The sequence below is a fragment of the Lepisosteus oculatus genome, chromosome 1 (assembly GCF_040954835.1).
Source record: "Lepisosteus oculatus isolate fLepOcu1 chromosome 1, fLepOcu1.hap2, whole genome shotgun sequence".
NCBI classification, from domain to species: domain Eukaryota; kingdom Metazoa; phylum Chordata; class Actinopteri; order Semionotiformes; family Lepisosteidae; genus Lepisosteus; species Lepisosteus oculatus.
Window position 1 is genome coordinate 15,307,300 of NC_090696.1, and position 14,367 is coordinate 15,321,666.

Consider the following 14,367-nt stretch of genomic DNA (forward strand, 5'->3'; position numbering starts at 1 on the left):
CAATGTACATTGATGACATCACTTGTCAATTACACAAAGTCTATGTACATCATAAGGTCACTTGATACAATGAGGAATAAGAAATGAATACTCCACAGGAGCTGCAGACGGTCTAAAGCGCTTTAGCCCGAGTCATGGAAAAGGAGAGTTTTATTAAGTTTTATTATTGCTATTAGCATTGATACTCATAAAACTAATAAATGGGATCATGACTTGAAGGAAACCCAGGACATGGAAACTTCAACATTAACTAGGCCAAAGAAAATCTGCAGCCAGTTGATGCTGTCAGGTGCTGAGAAAACTATTGCCTGGTTTTAACGAACGTGTGAAGCTAACGAGGCACCCATCCCTTCCCTGCGGTTCCTCAAAGCAAGGGGCAACAGCAGCTCTGGGCAACGTGAGGAATGGACAAGTCCTCATGGGTCACACACACCCCCACCCCACGACACAGCTCTACTGATAAGATCACTTTATTGGCCATACACAATTTCTTGTATTAGGAATTTGTCTTTTCACATAGCTTGCTCTCCAAGAGACACAGACAGGGAGAGAAACTTGGGTCAGAGCACAGGGTCAGTCATTTATACAGCATCCCTGGAGCAGCTGGGGTTAAGGGTCTTGCTCAGGGGCCCAACAGAGAAGGATTCCTCTGCCGGCCGCGGGATACGAACCGACAACCTTCCAGCCACAGGCGCAGATCCTTAGCCACAGAACCACCACACAACCCGTTTCTTCAACTTCAATTGGTAAATTCCAGTCGATACCACTATGTACCATTGGGTGGCAGTAGTTCCCTACTTCCCATTTAAAGACGCTTCTATTCGAGACATATTGGAGCACTACTGCTCTGGTGGAATTCTGTCACTTTTGGGTTGTGCTGATTTTAATTTATTTAATGTTTATGTGTAGTGCAACTTGAAATCTGCACCTTTTAAGCATCTAAACTGGTAACCATCATTGATTAAGTGAATAGTCGTAACTGGTCAGGCTAGGATGGTTTGGGGCCTTATCCCAACCTAATCTTATTTTAACACTATATAATGTGGGATGTGACTAATGGACAGCTGGGATTAGCACCATAGTTCCTGCTATGGTGTGCAAAGTGATAACCAGATCACCAGGTGTCTCTCTCTCTCTCTCCTTCAAGCCAGCCCAATCCCCAGCTGTGTGGAAGCACAGGGACACTGCTACTGTCCCTGTCCTGACTCTCTGCGGTTTGGGCATTGAAGATGCTACATACTTTTTAAGGAGGAAAAGGGCACTTAGCCCTAATGACCCATCAGATGATATACGTGCGATCAGAAATCGGTTCCAGATGTGTTCGTGACATAACCCCTTCTTGTTCCTGCGGCGATACGTTTTGTTAATGACACTACAATCCCAGATTGACAAGATGTGCATAAGCATGTCGAGGGGAATGAAGAGGGCGGTTCTCTTGGCACACTGCGCTGGCGTCTGATTTGTTCACGGCTGTTCTGGCCATCCCTGTGGCTGCGGCCGAGTAGACAAAGTTCTGCACCATGCACACTGTGTAGACGATGGGGGTGGGGTGGGGGGGTTACCGGTCTACTTGTGACACTGCATCCAGCGCTCCCTCTTGCTCTGTGGGTACCCCCGCTCGGCCCGGAGCTGCTCGTTCACGCGCCAGTACCGGTCCCCCTTGAAGAAGTAGATCTTGCCGTTGGTCCAGGTGAAGGCGGAGCCAGGGTGCGAGGGCACCCCGGTGAAGAGCTGGGAGATGGGTTTGGGGTACACGCTGAGGTCATTGTACACCAGCTCGTCCCACTGCCAGTAGCCGTCGCCCTGGAGCAAGAGGACGGGGGAGGAGTTCGAGTTATCACTGACACGTCCATACTGAAATCGGGAGTGCTGCGCGCCTCTCCCCCAGCAGGAGGAACTGGACCTCTTCACTCGACTACTTAAATACCTAAAAGGTACCAAGAACCTCGAGCTAAAGGACTTGCAAGGTCGGCACTGTAATGAGGGCCCATGCCCACAAGAAGGGTTCATCTGCAGGCGGGTGTCTGTGGTGCTGGAAACGGGAGGCGTGTTTATATAGGGTTGTGGGGGCTGGATGAAACTACGCAGCCAAATGCGGAAGCAGCTGTTCCCAGAACCTCATAGGAAATAACCAGATGAGATTGCTTGCCTGGGTTTGTGTTTAAGTTTAGAAACGTGATTTAACTTTTCAGAGTATGGCACACTCAGACCAGGTGAAGTTTTGGATGGTACTGGGAGCCAAGCAATTCGGCACTAACTGGGCCTCATGGGCTGAATGCCGCCCTCTCCTTTTTAATCTCATGGTCGGATTTGCTTTTGGATATTTTTCAATTCTATGGCTCTATTGAACTGCCCCACAGAGCACTGCCGGTGTCCCAGGCAGATCTGTAAACCAGGTTGACTCTCACCTTGAAGAAGAAGATCTTCTGGTTGACGTCCCAGTAGAGGGCAGCGTCGATGTTGGGGGGAATGCGAGTGAGAGGTTTTGGGTAGCCGTAGTCCAGGCGGAAGCCGGTGTATCTCCAGACCTTGTCCCCTGAAAGAAATGACGCAGGAGCAGAGATATATTTATGCAAAAAGATAATTCCTAATGCAAGAAATTGTAAAAGGGTTAATAAAGTAATGTTATAATGTTATATAAGGATATAGACACCACCAAGACATGAGACTTCTACAACTGGGAGGTCACCACTGGCTCTTGGGACCAGTTATTGTCTTAATCTCCTAAAAGCGCAACTTGCCGCTGCTGAGTGTTATTACCCATAATACCTTGGGTTCCCAAGACAGACACACGTCCGTTACTCCGGCTCAACAGATACGTACCTTTTAAGAAGTACGTCTTGTTGGTCCGCTGAGAGTGCACGGCAGCATCAAGGTTCCCTGGGAGGCTCTTCCACAGCAGGCTGATCTTCATGGGCCTGTTGTGTCCCAGGTCAGATACCGTCCACATGTACTGTCCGCTGAACGCATACGTCTTCCTGTAGGGCCCTGGAGCAGCAGGAGAGGGAGAGCCATTGATCAGGAATCTAATGCTGCTGAGATCACACCAGAGTACAGGGTTCGCAGACTGGGCCACTGCCGAGATCACACTGGAGGAAAGTGTGGAGGATCACGGGCAGAGGCTCTGCTGAGATACACCAGAGCACAGGGATCACAGACGGGGCCTCCGCTGAGATCAACCTGGAGCACAAGGATCACGGGCAGGGCGCTGTTGTAGGGGGACTGAGTGATGTCACACCTCAAAAATAAAGCTACAGCTCTGGTTTGAAAGCAGCACAAAGAGCACGAATGAATGCAGTGGGTTTCATTGTTTGTGCTGTTTGTAGGGGGGCCAACTCCACGGAGCTCAATCAGGCCGGTAACTGAACATCTGCTGAAAGGCCGGAATGGGCTCAAACAGGAATGTTTGAGAGTTGCTCAGCCTTTTCCGCGCACCATGGGGGGGTATGATGAAAGTAATACCACAGCGGAAACACAGGTGCTGGGCAGTGCCATTCTCAATCTCAAACCACATACCCAGCATGATGGCATCCAGATCAGCAGTGCAGGGGTCTGGCACGTCGCCCTGCTCATCCGGGACGACAGCGGGGGGCACCGAGGGGGCTGGCGCCTGAGGCTCGCTGGGCACGCTGGGCACGCTGGGCACACGCTTCCCTGGGACAGGGAGGGCAGTGAATTAGACGCAGAGAGCCACCATGCTTTACAAACGCGCATGGGCCAAAACTTTGGGCAACACTTCTGAAGCCTCGGCGGTCAGGCATCTGGGATCCATTTGTGTGAATTGAGTCATTTACCGAGGAATTTTCCTTTATCGTGAATAAAAGGTAACAGATTTGCCCAGAGGCTTTAGTTCTGACACCCTTCACCCCTCTACAGGGGCTTTTATCCTGCACTTTAGTGTAGAAGAGTTTAGACAAGCAGGAAACAGCGCAGAAGCAGAAAAGCCAGGGAGCTGGTGCTACAGGGTCGGGGTGGCGGTGAAAAAGGATGAGAGGGAGCACCCACAGATGGGCAGAGGCGGGATGCCACACTCTCAAGAGGGAGCACACAGAGACGGGCAGAGGCAGGGCGGCGTACTCTCAAAAGGGAGCACCCACAGACGGGCAGAGGCAGGGAGACGCGCTGTCGAGAAGGAGCACACAGAGACGGGCAGAGGCAGGGTGGCAAGTACTCACCGTACAGAGCCTGGATGGCACGGACATCGTCAGGGTGCAGCCGGAAGTTGGATTTGTACCCATTGTAGACGGGGCCCATGAGAGCACTGGGGTACTGCGAGTGACCCAGGCCCAGGGCGTGCCCAATCTCGTGGGCCGCGATGATGCGCAGGTTGGCGCCACGGGACGTCCCCTCGGTCCAGTACTCATCTTCATCGAAGTGGACGATGCCGGACTCTGGGACATCCGCGTGGGCGAGCACCCGTCCTGCAGAGACAGTATCATTACAGTGACACGGGCTCTTATGTGCCACTGCTGATGGGCCGGTTTACACTCAGCCAGCACTTCTAGTCGAGCTGACTTTGCATTATGTTGTGGCAACCTTACATTCACCCCCTGGTAAAGGGGTGTCAGTTTATTAATCTGCTGGGGCACATGTGAGGAAACCTCTGGGGGTCACTGTATTTTACAGGATAATCCAAAAATACCAAACCAAAAATTAATGATCACAACCAGAGTTTGTACAATCAACACTTTTGCTATTTTGGAGGGTTCTGTATTGAGAAAGAGAGAGGAGCTTGTTTGCCGAATGTACATGTAGACTGGGATTCGGATTCGTATTCGTATGTAATGCTGTTTTCTCAGGATGTACACACAATTTAACAAAATTAAGGATGTCCATGATTCGGCAACCAGAATCCTGACCAGGTCTAGTGCAAGTGATCACAGTACTCCTATCCTGGATTCTTTGCAGTGGCTTCCTGTCAGGTTTTGTGTCAACTTCAAAAAGCTCATGCACACCTGTAAGGCTCTCTGCATGGCTTGGCACCTCCATACCTGTCTGAGCTACTATCGTCCTACTCCCCACCTCACAACCTTCTCTCTTCTAATTCTGGTCCCCTGTCTGTTCCTCAAACCCATCTACACTCCGTGGATGACAGGGCCTTCTCCTGCTGCACCCCAAAGCTCTGGAAATCTATCCCCAAGGATATCAGAGAGTCACCTTTCCCCAGCTCTTTCAAATCCAGACTCAGAACCTTCTTCTTTAGAAGGGCCTGTCCTTAACTGGTTCTGTTATTTACACTTTTGCTACTATTTTATTCCGTACCCCCCATCTACTATCGCCTTTCATTGTGTATTTTCATTGTATATATCTTGTGTATTTTTTGCCTTTTTTTGTTGTCGTTCTGTAAAGCGCTTTGGGAAGCCACCTTTAAGGTCCCATACAAAAATAAAGTCTATTAGTAGTAGTACAATAGAAAACACCACACAATGTGCACATTACAAAGCAGTAAATAATAATTACAGTCACAGCCGCCCATCATGCACAACAACATACAACGGGTAGTACAGAGCAATAAACACACAGATGTGACACAGCTACACTGCGAACACGTGGCCTGCAGTTCTCAGCTTTTCCTCAGTTCTGCTGGGAATCTCCGGGACTCACCTGGCCCGTCGAAGGCCACGGAGCAGGCGTGGCTCCTCCTGTGGAAGGAGATCTTGATGTCGGCCCGCCCCCCCGTCACCTCCTGGAAGGTCAAGGGCGCCACCTCGCTCCAGTAGTGGAAGGCCGATTGGATGGCGGCTCTGGTCTCGGCCAGTCCCAGGTCAGGGGTGTGGTTGTGGATGCGGTAGGTCAGGTTCTTCTTGCGCCAGCGCCCTGCCGCCCAGAACGGACACTGTGACACCCGCCTGCTGCAGGTGAGCGCACAGTCATGGGGTCATGGTACCAATCACCATCACACCTAACCCAGCTGGACATACAGACCCTCTCCTACAGTCCTAGAAAAACACTGGGTCTACATTATCATCATAACAGATATTAATATATACATATACACGATAATCATTTTAACTACAGCAACTTCAGTCTGTACCTATTCACAGGGCTTTGAACTGGATCAATCTGATGGAAGCACCTAATGAAATGGGACAGCTGTGCCCCCACTCTGGAATTGAACCTACAACCCTCTTATTACAGGTCTAGAGACTTGACCACTTTGCCACACTGCAGCCAGCAGTAAGCTTGTGAGTACTGTGGTGGTGTATAAGTGTTTCAGGTCTTAATACAGGCAGAGGTTTAAAAGTCTAATTTATTCTAATTTATGGAAAGCCCGAAATGAAGATGGCTGGTCTATCCTTGCTGCCACTCGCTGTACACCTAACCCTCAGTTCCCAAACTTAATTTGTTCCTTGAAAGGTACACAATTGTAAAACGAAAAACAAATTCCCATTATTTTACATGTAAAACCTTCCATTTCATTCCCGAGTCCTAACATATCGCCCACTGGTATTAGAGCACTGAATCGTGGAAGCAGGCACACTATTGCTTAGTGATGACAATCACTCTGTTCCCTCTAATGCAGTAGTTTAGTTGTGGGTATTTCGATACTGAAGTGGGGTTCTGTCAGTGTGGCGGGCGAGTATCCCTGGCCCAGCATGTCCTGTATTGGGTCAGAACCACCCCCCCATGCTCATGCAGGTCAGCCCAACATGGGCCCGGCGCTCACCCAGCAGGCGGTATTTAAAGGTCTTCTGGTTGAAGGGGTCCTCGATCCCGCAGCGCGGCCGCCTCATCATGGCCAGAGTGGCCTTGTCTATCGTCCCGGTCACGGGCAGCTGAGTCACCCTCTGAAAGACCCTGCAGGGGCAGGAGGGGCACAGGAAAGTCAGACAGGGGCCTGCTGGCGGTGGAGAGACGTTATCTCTTCTCTCTCTAGCCCTCCGGCTCCGGTCTTCACAATCCTGCACTGGCAGGCTGCTGTTACTCAGGAGTCACTCTTATTTCGGACAGTTCTTGTGCTTGGGTCCTTCTGCTCATTGTTTGACAGGCATGTATCCATCTAATAATAATAATAATAATAATAATAATTATTATTATTATTATTATTATTATTAATAATATTATTACTACCATTATTACACACCTGAAGAAGGCTCTAAGGCTGAAACATTGTGTTTTCTTTCTTCTCTTTTCAGCAGAGAATAAACCTTTACTTGTTCTTTTGCAGCCTACGCATGCTGACGCAGCTGCCCACCTGAACTACTACTTATCATTATTATTATTATAATAAACTGCCTTTGACTTCTGAACTTATTAACAGAGAGTCCAGGTAATAACAGCTCCTGTGAGGCCAGTAATCAGCTCTGAGATAATCATGCACAAAGCCTCAAATACTTTAAAAAGCCCATTGAGGCAAATATTAATTTAAAGAACTGGACACACTAACTCTTCTTCTATCTGTCACCCACCCAAGCTGGTGGTCCTTAGCATCGAATCTGCCCTGTGTGGGGAGAGCCCACACTCCCCTGCCCGTGCAACAGCGCCGCCCTGCAGGACAGTGAGCACCGACGGGTGGTGCGGCACGTCTCTCACGGACATTACTGCCAGCTCGCCGGCACCCAGAGGGCACCAGGGGTCCCTGAATGACCCCCTGCCAGCCAACCCAGGCAGCGTTCAGCAAAGTGTGCGTCACTGTGGGGATTCCCTGATGGACAGGTCACTGGCGTTAGCACAGGGTCCAGGTGTGGAGTGGGTGGGGGCTCCCTAGTGGGCAGGCCTCACTCTCTGGGTGCGCTTTGCAGGCAGAGCTCTGATGCCCTGGAGCTCACAGCTTCGTTACCTGAGGGCCTCCTCTATCTCCTCCGGCTGGAAGCCCGAGGCCTGCGGGTCCAGAGGGGTGCTGAGGTAGCCGTACTGCTTCAGGTAGTCCTGCGGATTAACAGACAGACAGATAGACAGACAGAAAGCACGTGGCTTTAAAAGTAGCAGTAAATAACAGGCGTTCTTATTTTTTCTGATATAAACCTACAGGGGCCCCACCCCTCGATCCAGAAAGTGGCATATTCCTTGCAAGGCCCATGGGAGCCCACAGCTTGTCACAGAGGCAAAGGGAGCAAGAGAGGCCTGCAGCTCGGACAGGACGTCAGTCCATCACAGGGCTCACACACAGGCACACAGGCACAGACTGGAATCACTGGAAATTACAGACAGCAATAGGTGGACGCCGGGGATCAGAGAGAGTGGTAATTAAACCCAATTCGATGGATTTCAGGAGCATTAGAGCATAAGAGCTCAAACAAACGAGAGGAGGCCATTGGGCCCATCTTTGCTCATTTGGTTCGTTGAGCTAAATTAAGATTTCATCCAGCTGCGTCTTGAAGGAGCCCAGCACTTCTTCCCACTGCATCTTGGGCTGTGACCACTCTGCTGGGAAGCCTTTCCCAGACACCCACAACCCTTTGTGTAAAGACGTGTTTCCTATTCTAGCTCCTCAATAAATTACCTCCTAATTACCACTTGTGATGCTTCTAAATACCACTTGTCCTTCTCCTTCTATTGCCTCAGAATCTGAAGACCCTGGGGTGACCTTGTTTATTAAACCAAGGAGGTTTTCATACACTGGGATCAGATTTAGTCTATGTCTCCTGGACTGAAGGTGTTTAGGCCCCTACGTGTTGCGTGAGCTTGACATTCCCTGACTCTGTAAGGAGATGGAATTTCCTAAAACAGATCAGCTGCGCAGCAGCTGTGGGAGAGCCGGAGGAGAGGTCTATCCGCTATCGGAATTGTGAGCGTGAGTGTGTCCATTTTTCTGGCACACAAGTGCTGTGCATGTCAAGGCAAAAACAAAACTGGGCTTGTGCAGACAGGACTGTTATTAACGGCGGCAGGGAGGCCCCCTGGGAGCAGGTAGGAGACTTCTGGGTCAGCCCTGAGACACAAACAGCACGACACAACCACTTGTAAGCGAGCGCGGTTTCGAAAGACAGTTTCGGGAGGGAGGGTGGATCCCAATCTCTCCCACTTCTGCCCGCCTACGTGAGTAAGCCTCGCACCCAGGTCTTCCTCTCTCACACACCCCTCCCCCAACATTTACACCCTTGCAGCAGACCCCCCTGGCTCAATCCTCACAATACTGAGGAGGGAATAATCTCTACACAATTCATCCAGGACCACTAGACTCAAGAAGCTTCTATCCCACTACGTTGCTCATCCTCAACAGCTACTGCCGTGCCTCAGACTCAGAACACATCTGCACTAGGCACTTTCGCATGGGCATGGTCTACCATGTCTATTTTCTACTACATATCTATTGTTCCTGTTGTTATTATTTATTATGTTTGTAATGTACTGACCGCACTGTGTGATGTTGTCTGCTGTACTGTGTTTGTGTTTGAGATTTTCCAATGTACAGTACGCATACATTTGGCGGTAAACTCCTCTACTCTACCCATCGCTCTCTCTCGCCCCTTCATTAAGACCTAACCCATTCCCCAGATAATACTTTGCCAGCAGCAGCCAGCTCAGACCACAGCAGTGCAGTTTGTGTCTGGGTGCTGCGGTACATTTTTGGGGTGCACAGATCCATTCTACTGTACAGACATGGTGACTATTTGTGGCACAAATTGCAGAAATCGTAGGTTAGTGTCTTGGTCTGCCTTGAGCTGGATCAGATAGCATATAGTACCGTTTAAGGTCATGAAAAGACTCTCTTACAAAATAAACACTGATGTTTTGGTGGCCGGGCACTTCTTAGTCTTATCTTATAATGACACCACCTTTGTAATTCTTTGCAGAACAGCTATCAAAGTGACCAGTCTAGAGTACAAGCACTGTATGTGGGGGTTTGGGATACTAAAGGCAAGCCAAATGTTTGGTCGCATAATCTAGGCAGACGACAAGCCCAGAACAGAGCCCTCCTTAACAGGCTCGGTACTACTCTGCTCCGTGATGGGGCACAAACCTCGGTACTCCCATTAAAAGGCCTTTGGAGACACAGAAATGTAACCTGTATTTTTTTCTCATTAACAACAACAACAAAACAATTCTTCTTCTTTATATTACTGCAAAAATGTACTTCAACGGAAAACAAAGGTTTAAAAACGCCTTTAAAGATACAGCGTTAATAGTCAACCATACTTGGGGTACAGGAGATGGTGGCTTTCCCCCGTTGTTTTTGGGGGTCCCACAGAGAGACAGTTACCCTCTCCTCTACCGTTGAAAGCCCCAGACAATGCGGTCCGGTCGGTGCTCTTACCGTGGCCTCGGTGTACTCGTTTCTCCGGTCCATGACCGAGGACAGCGCCGACAGGGCGACGGTGGACAGCAGGAGCAGCGGGCGCAGGGAGAGCATTCTCGGGGTGTCCTCGGTGCGAGCAGGGGACTGTCGAGCAGGCTGTGTCCTCCTCCTCCAGCTGGCTTTGGCAGGGTCAGCCGAGAGCGGTCAGTACCGGCGCTTTCTGCACTCTCTGCGCAGGACGACCGCCGTTTCCAACCGAACAAGCAAAACCACGCTTTTCTGTGCACAAGAACAAGAAAAGAAAAACTACATACGTGCCGAGCGTTTTTCCTGGGGGCGTTTTGTTTATGTCGTGAGCCCGCTCCACACGTCCCTCTTCCCCTCGTCTCCGGGGTGCCCTGGTCCTGAAGCCGGGCTGTCTCCGGGAGTTTATACCGGCCCGGCGCTGTGACTCACAGCGCCAGCTCCAGCCCGCGGTGATCCACCCCAAAGGAATGCGGTCTGGAGCCGGTTCAAAAGGGAGGCTCTATAAACTAAACCCATCCTTCACCACAGTTCAGTCATTGCCTGCTTCCCCCACGGAGCCCTGCCTCGGCAGCAGTAAAACCGTGCCTGTCAGGATAATCTCAATACCCAGAATTTAAGGCGGGAAACAGATTCTTTTAGACCATCCGTTGGTCGCGTTACTCGATTTTTTGTCACTTCGGGTGAGTAACCTCTGAAAGTGAGTAAACTCTTCCTCGCTTTGGTTTATCGTACCCGATTTACGTCAATAAAAGTTAATCGACCCCCCAAAAATGTCCCATTTGTTGAGACGCGCTTTATTTTACCAAAAAAAAAAGTCGCAATAAAATGTCATTGCAACTAGTCTGCGGTTTGGAGAGTTGCTGACGTTCGGAGACCTTGAAAATCAATTAGAATTGTTTTGTATCCGCTTGAGGTTGTATAAAATGTACACAAGACTTGATTTAATCGGTTAAGGATGGTGTAAATGTCCCACACACGAATAGCCCAATAGTGTCCAAGCACCGTCACTCCTGGCCAGCGGACAAGGAAACGCGCGTCCTGCTTCTTAAGAACAGCAGGTATGATATGACACTGGGCCTGGTTCTCTGTCCATTTCCCCCACAATTAATGTCAGCTTTCTCTTTTTCTGGGGGCTGTGCACTGTGGTAGAAAGCCAGGTTGCTGCTGCAGCTGGTGGGGGTGCACCAGTAGGTGGTGCTCTTCCTTTAGACCAATGCTCCAGCATGGTGAATGGGGACAGTGTGCAGTAGGAGTGCCATCCTTCAGATGGGATATTGCACTGAGGTCCTGACTGCTTGGGCATTACACATCCCAGGGCGCTGTTTGTAAGAGAAAGGCCGCTTACCCTGGTGTCCTGGCTCAGTGCCACTCTGGCCTTGCCCAGTCCGGCCTCCCTGCACTTCCCCCACAACTCCCCTGGTGCAGCAGTTTCGCCCTCCTGCCCCTGACCCGCTGTGCAGTGTCGCCCAGGAGGGGGTGGATGAACTGGGCCCGTCCCGCGTCTATGTGAACCACTTTGGGGTCAGACTCTCTGCACTAATGCCAAGACGTAATTTATAAAACATGCAGGGAATGATAAGATGTGAAATTAATGTTCAAGGACTAAATCATAAGCCTCAGCTATAAAACAAACAGAGTAAACTGTGACCTCATGCTTTCTAAGTTTTATTCGCGCTGGAGAAGGGTCTTTTTTTTACCCGTCCCAGGGGCCCACTGTGCCGCAGAGCTCGGGAGGGCAGTACGGACGTGGTGGGTGTGTGTCCGGCCTCGGCTCCGACAACCAGACCACAGCGAGGTCCAGCCAGCGGGGCCACACCCAGAGCCCGCGGGGCCCGGACTCGCTCTGCCCATCCCCCCCGGGGAACCAGAGAGGAGGCTTCAAAACAATCGAACTGCAGCCTTTGTGTGGAGAGAAAGCAGGCAGGAGCCGACTGGCCTCAGAGCGTTCTCTCGGCTGCTGTACGAGTCCATGCTCCTCTCTGTCCCCCTGCTTGTCGCCTCTCCAGGAGCCTTCCACTGTCCTCGTCACTGTGATCGCCGTTGCGAAGATTATACAGTGCCTTGCGAAAGTATTCGGCCCCCTTGAACTTTTCAACCTTTTGCCACATTTCAGGCTTCAAACATAAAGATATACATTTTTTATTTTATGTGAAGAATCACCAACAAGTGGGACACAATTGTGAAGTGGAACGAAATCTATTGGATTTTTGAAACTTTTTTAACTAATAAAAAAATGAAAAGTGGGGCGTGCAAAATTATTCGGCCCCTTTACTTTCAGTGCAGCAAACTCACTCCAGAAGTTCAGCGAGGATCTCTGAATGATCCAATGTTGTCCTAAATGACTGATGGTGATAAATAGAATCCACCTGTGTGTAATCAAGTCTCTGTATAAATGCACCTGCTCTGTGATAGTCTCAAGGTTCTGTTGAAAGCGCAGAGAGCATCATGAAGACCAAGGAACACACCAGGCAGGTCCGTAATACTGTTGTGGAGAAGTTTAAAGCCGGATTTGGATACAAAAAGATTTCCCAAGCTTCAAACATCCCAAGGAGCACTGTGCAAGCGATCATCTTGAAATGGAAGGAGTATCAGACCACTGCAAATCTACCAAGACCTGGCCGTCCCTCTAAACTTTCAGCTCAGACAAGGAGAAGACTGATCAGAGATGCAGCCAAGAGGCCCATGATCACTCTGGATGAACTGCAGAGAACTACAGCTGAGGTGGGAGAGTCTGTCCATAGGACAACAATCAGTCTTACACTGCACAAATCTGGCCTTTATGGAAGACTGGCAAGAAGAAAGCCATTTCTCAAAGATATCCATAAAAAGTCTCGTCTAAAGTTTGCCACAAGCCACCTGGGAGACACCCCAAACATGTGGAAGAAGGTGCTCTGGTCAGATGAAACCAAAATCGAACTTTTTGGCCACAATGCAAAACGATATGTTTGGCGTAAAAGCAACACAGCTCATCACCCTCAACACACCATCCCCACTGTCAAACATGGTGGTGGCAGCATCATGGTTTGGGCCTGCTTTTCTTCAGCAGGGACAGGGAAGATGGTTAAAATTGAGGGGAAGATGGATGCAGCCAAATACAGGACCATTCTGGATGAAAACCTGTTGGAGTCTGCAAAAGACCTGAAACTGGGACGGAGATTCATCTTCCAACAAGACAATGATCCCAAACATACAGCAAAATCTACAAAGGAATGGTTCACAAATAAACGTATCCAGGTGTTTGAATGGCCAAGTCAAAGTCCAGACCTGAATCCAATCGAGAATCTGTGGAAAGAGCTGAAAACTGCTGTTCACAAACGCTCTCCATCCAACCTCACTGAGCTCGAGCTGTTTTGCAAGGAAGAATGGGCAAGAATTTCAGTCTCTCGATGTGCAAAACTGATAGAGACATACCCCAAGCGACTTGCAGCTGTAATCGCAGCAAAAGGTGGCTCTACAAAGTATTAACGCAAGGGGGCCGAATAATTTTGCACGCCCCACTTTTCATTTTTTTATTAGTTAAAAAAGTTTCAAAAATCCAATAGATTTCGTTCCACTTCACAATTGTGTCCCACTTGTTGGTGATTCTTCACATAAAATAAAAAATGTATATCTTTATGTTTGAAGCCTGAAATGTGGCAAAAGGTTGAAAAGTTCAAGGGGGCCGAATACTTTCGCAAGGCACTGTAAACTACGGGTCTGGACAGCCCTCAGTCCCAGCAGTGCCTGAAGCTCCAGGAGGCTCACAGACAGTACCAATATGTATTTTCTAATCATAAATTTAGAATCCACCGTTATTTTTCCTCTTCTGCACCCATCAATTTGGAATCGCGAACCGTGACTCATCCTGACTCACTGCTGCGGCCCCCTCATTGCAGAGACAGACGCCAACCGCCATGTGTCCAACCTGCCGTGTCAAGCCCACCGCTGGACACCGCTGCCTTCTGCACCTCCTGCAGGCTGAGAGCGGTAACTACAGGGCCTCCGGACCGCCAGCCAGTCAAAGGACCGGCAGAGCTCTGTCGCAGGTTCGGGCTGCTCCTGTGGGTTTCTCTTTGCAGGTGATGTACCCTTGCTTTGCTCTCCCATCATCCACCTCATAATCTGTCACATCTACCCCTCTTTCACCATGGTTTCACTGAGCGTGCTCACCTTTATGTTGG

The 14,367-nt window shown here is 49.8% G+C and overlaps 1 protein-coding gene across 1 annotated transcript; it reads right to left on the bottom strand.

Moving 5' to 3' along the window:
• Positions 1-156: 156 nt before the first annotated feature.
• On the bottom strand, positions 157-10,910 carry mmp19 (matrix metallopeptidase 19). The gene is made up of 10 exons (XM_006629319.3): positions 10,495-10,910; positions 10,199-10,409; positions 7,781-7,869; positions 6,668-6,798; positions 5,605-5,817; positions 4,176-4,421; positions 3,517-3,654; positions 2,824-2,988; positions 2,409-2,536; positions 157-1,803 (listed from the first exon to the last, which is right to left on the bottom strand). The coding sequence occupies exons 2-10, from the start codon at positions 10,292-10,294 to the stop codon at positions 1,567-1,569; spliced, it is 1,443 nt and encodes a 480-aa protein (XP_006629382.2). The 5' UTR covers positions 10,295-10,409; positions 10,495-10,910; the 3' UTR covers positions 157-1,566.
• Between the last annotated feature and the right edge of the window lie 3,457 nt (positions 10,911-14,367).

What these genes read in the sequence shown, in the direction of transcription:
- mmp19 (XM_006629319.3), bottom strand. Translation starts at nt 10,294, where the DNA reads ATGCTCTCCCTGCGCCCGCTGCTCCTGCTGTCCACCGTCGCCCTGTCG. An exon ending in ACGAGTACACCGAGGCCACG is followed by an intron (nt 7,870 to 10,198) that starts GTAAGAGCACCG and finishes GTTAATCCGCAG; the next exon opens with GACTACCTGAAGCAGTACGG. An exon ending in AGAAGATCTTCTTCTTCAAG is followed by an intron (nt 1,804 to 2,408) that starts GTGAGAGTCAAC and finishes CTCTTGCTCCAG; the next exon opens with GGCGACGGCTACTGGCAGTG.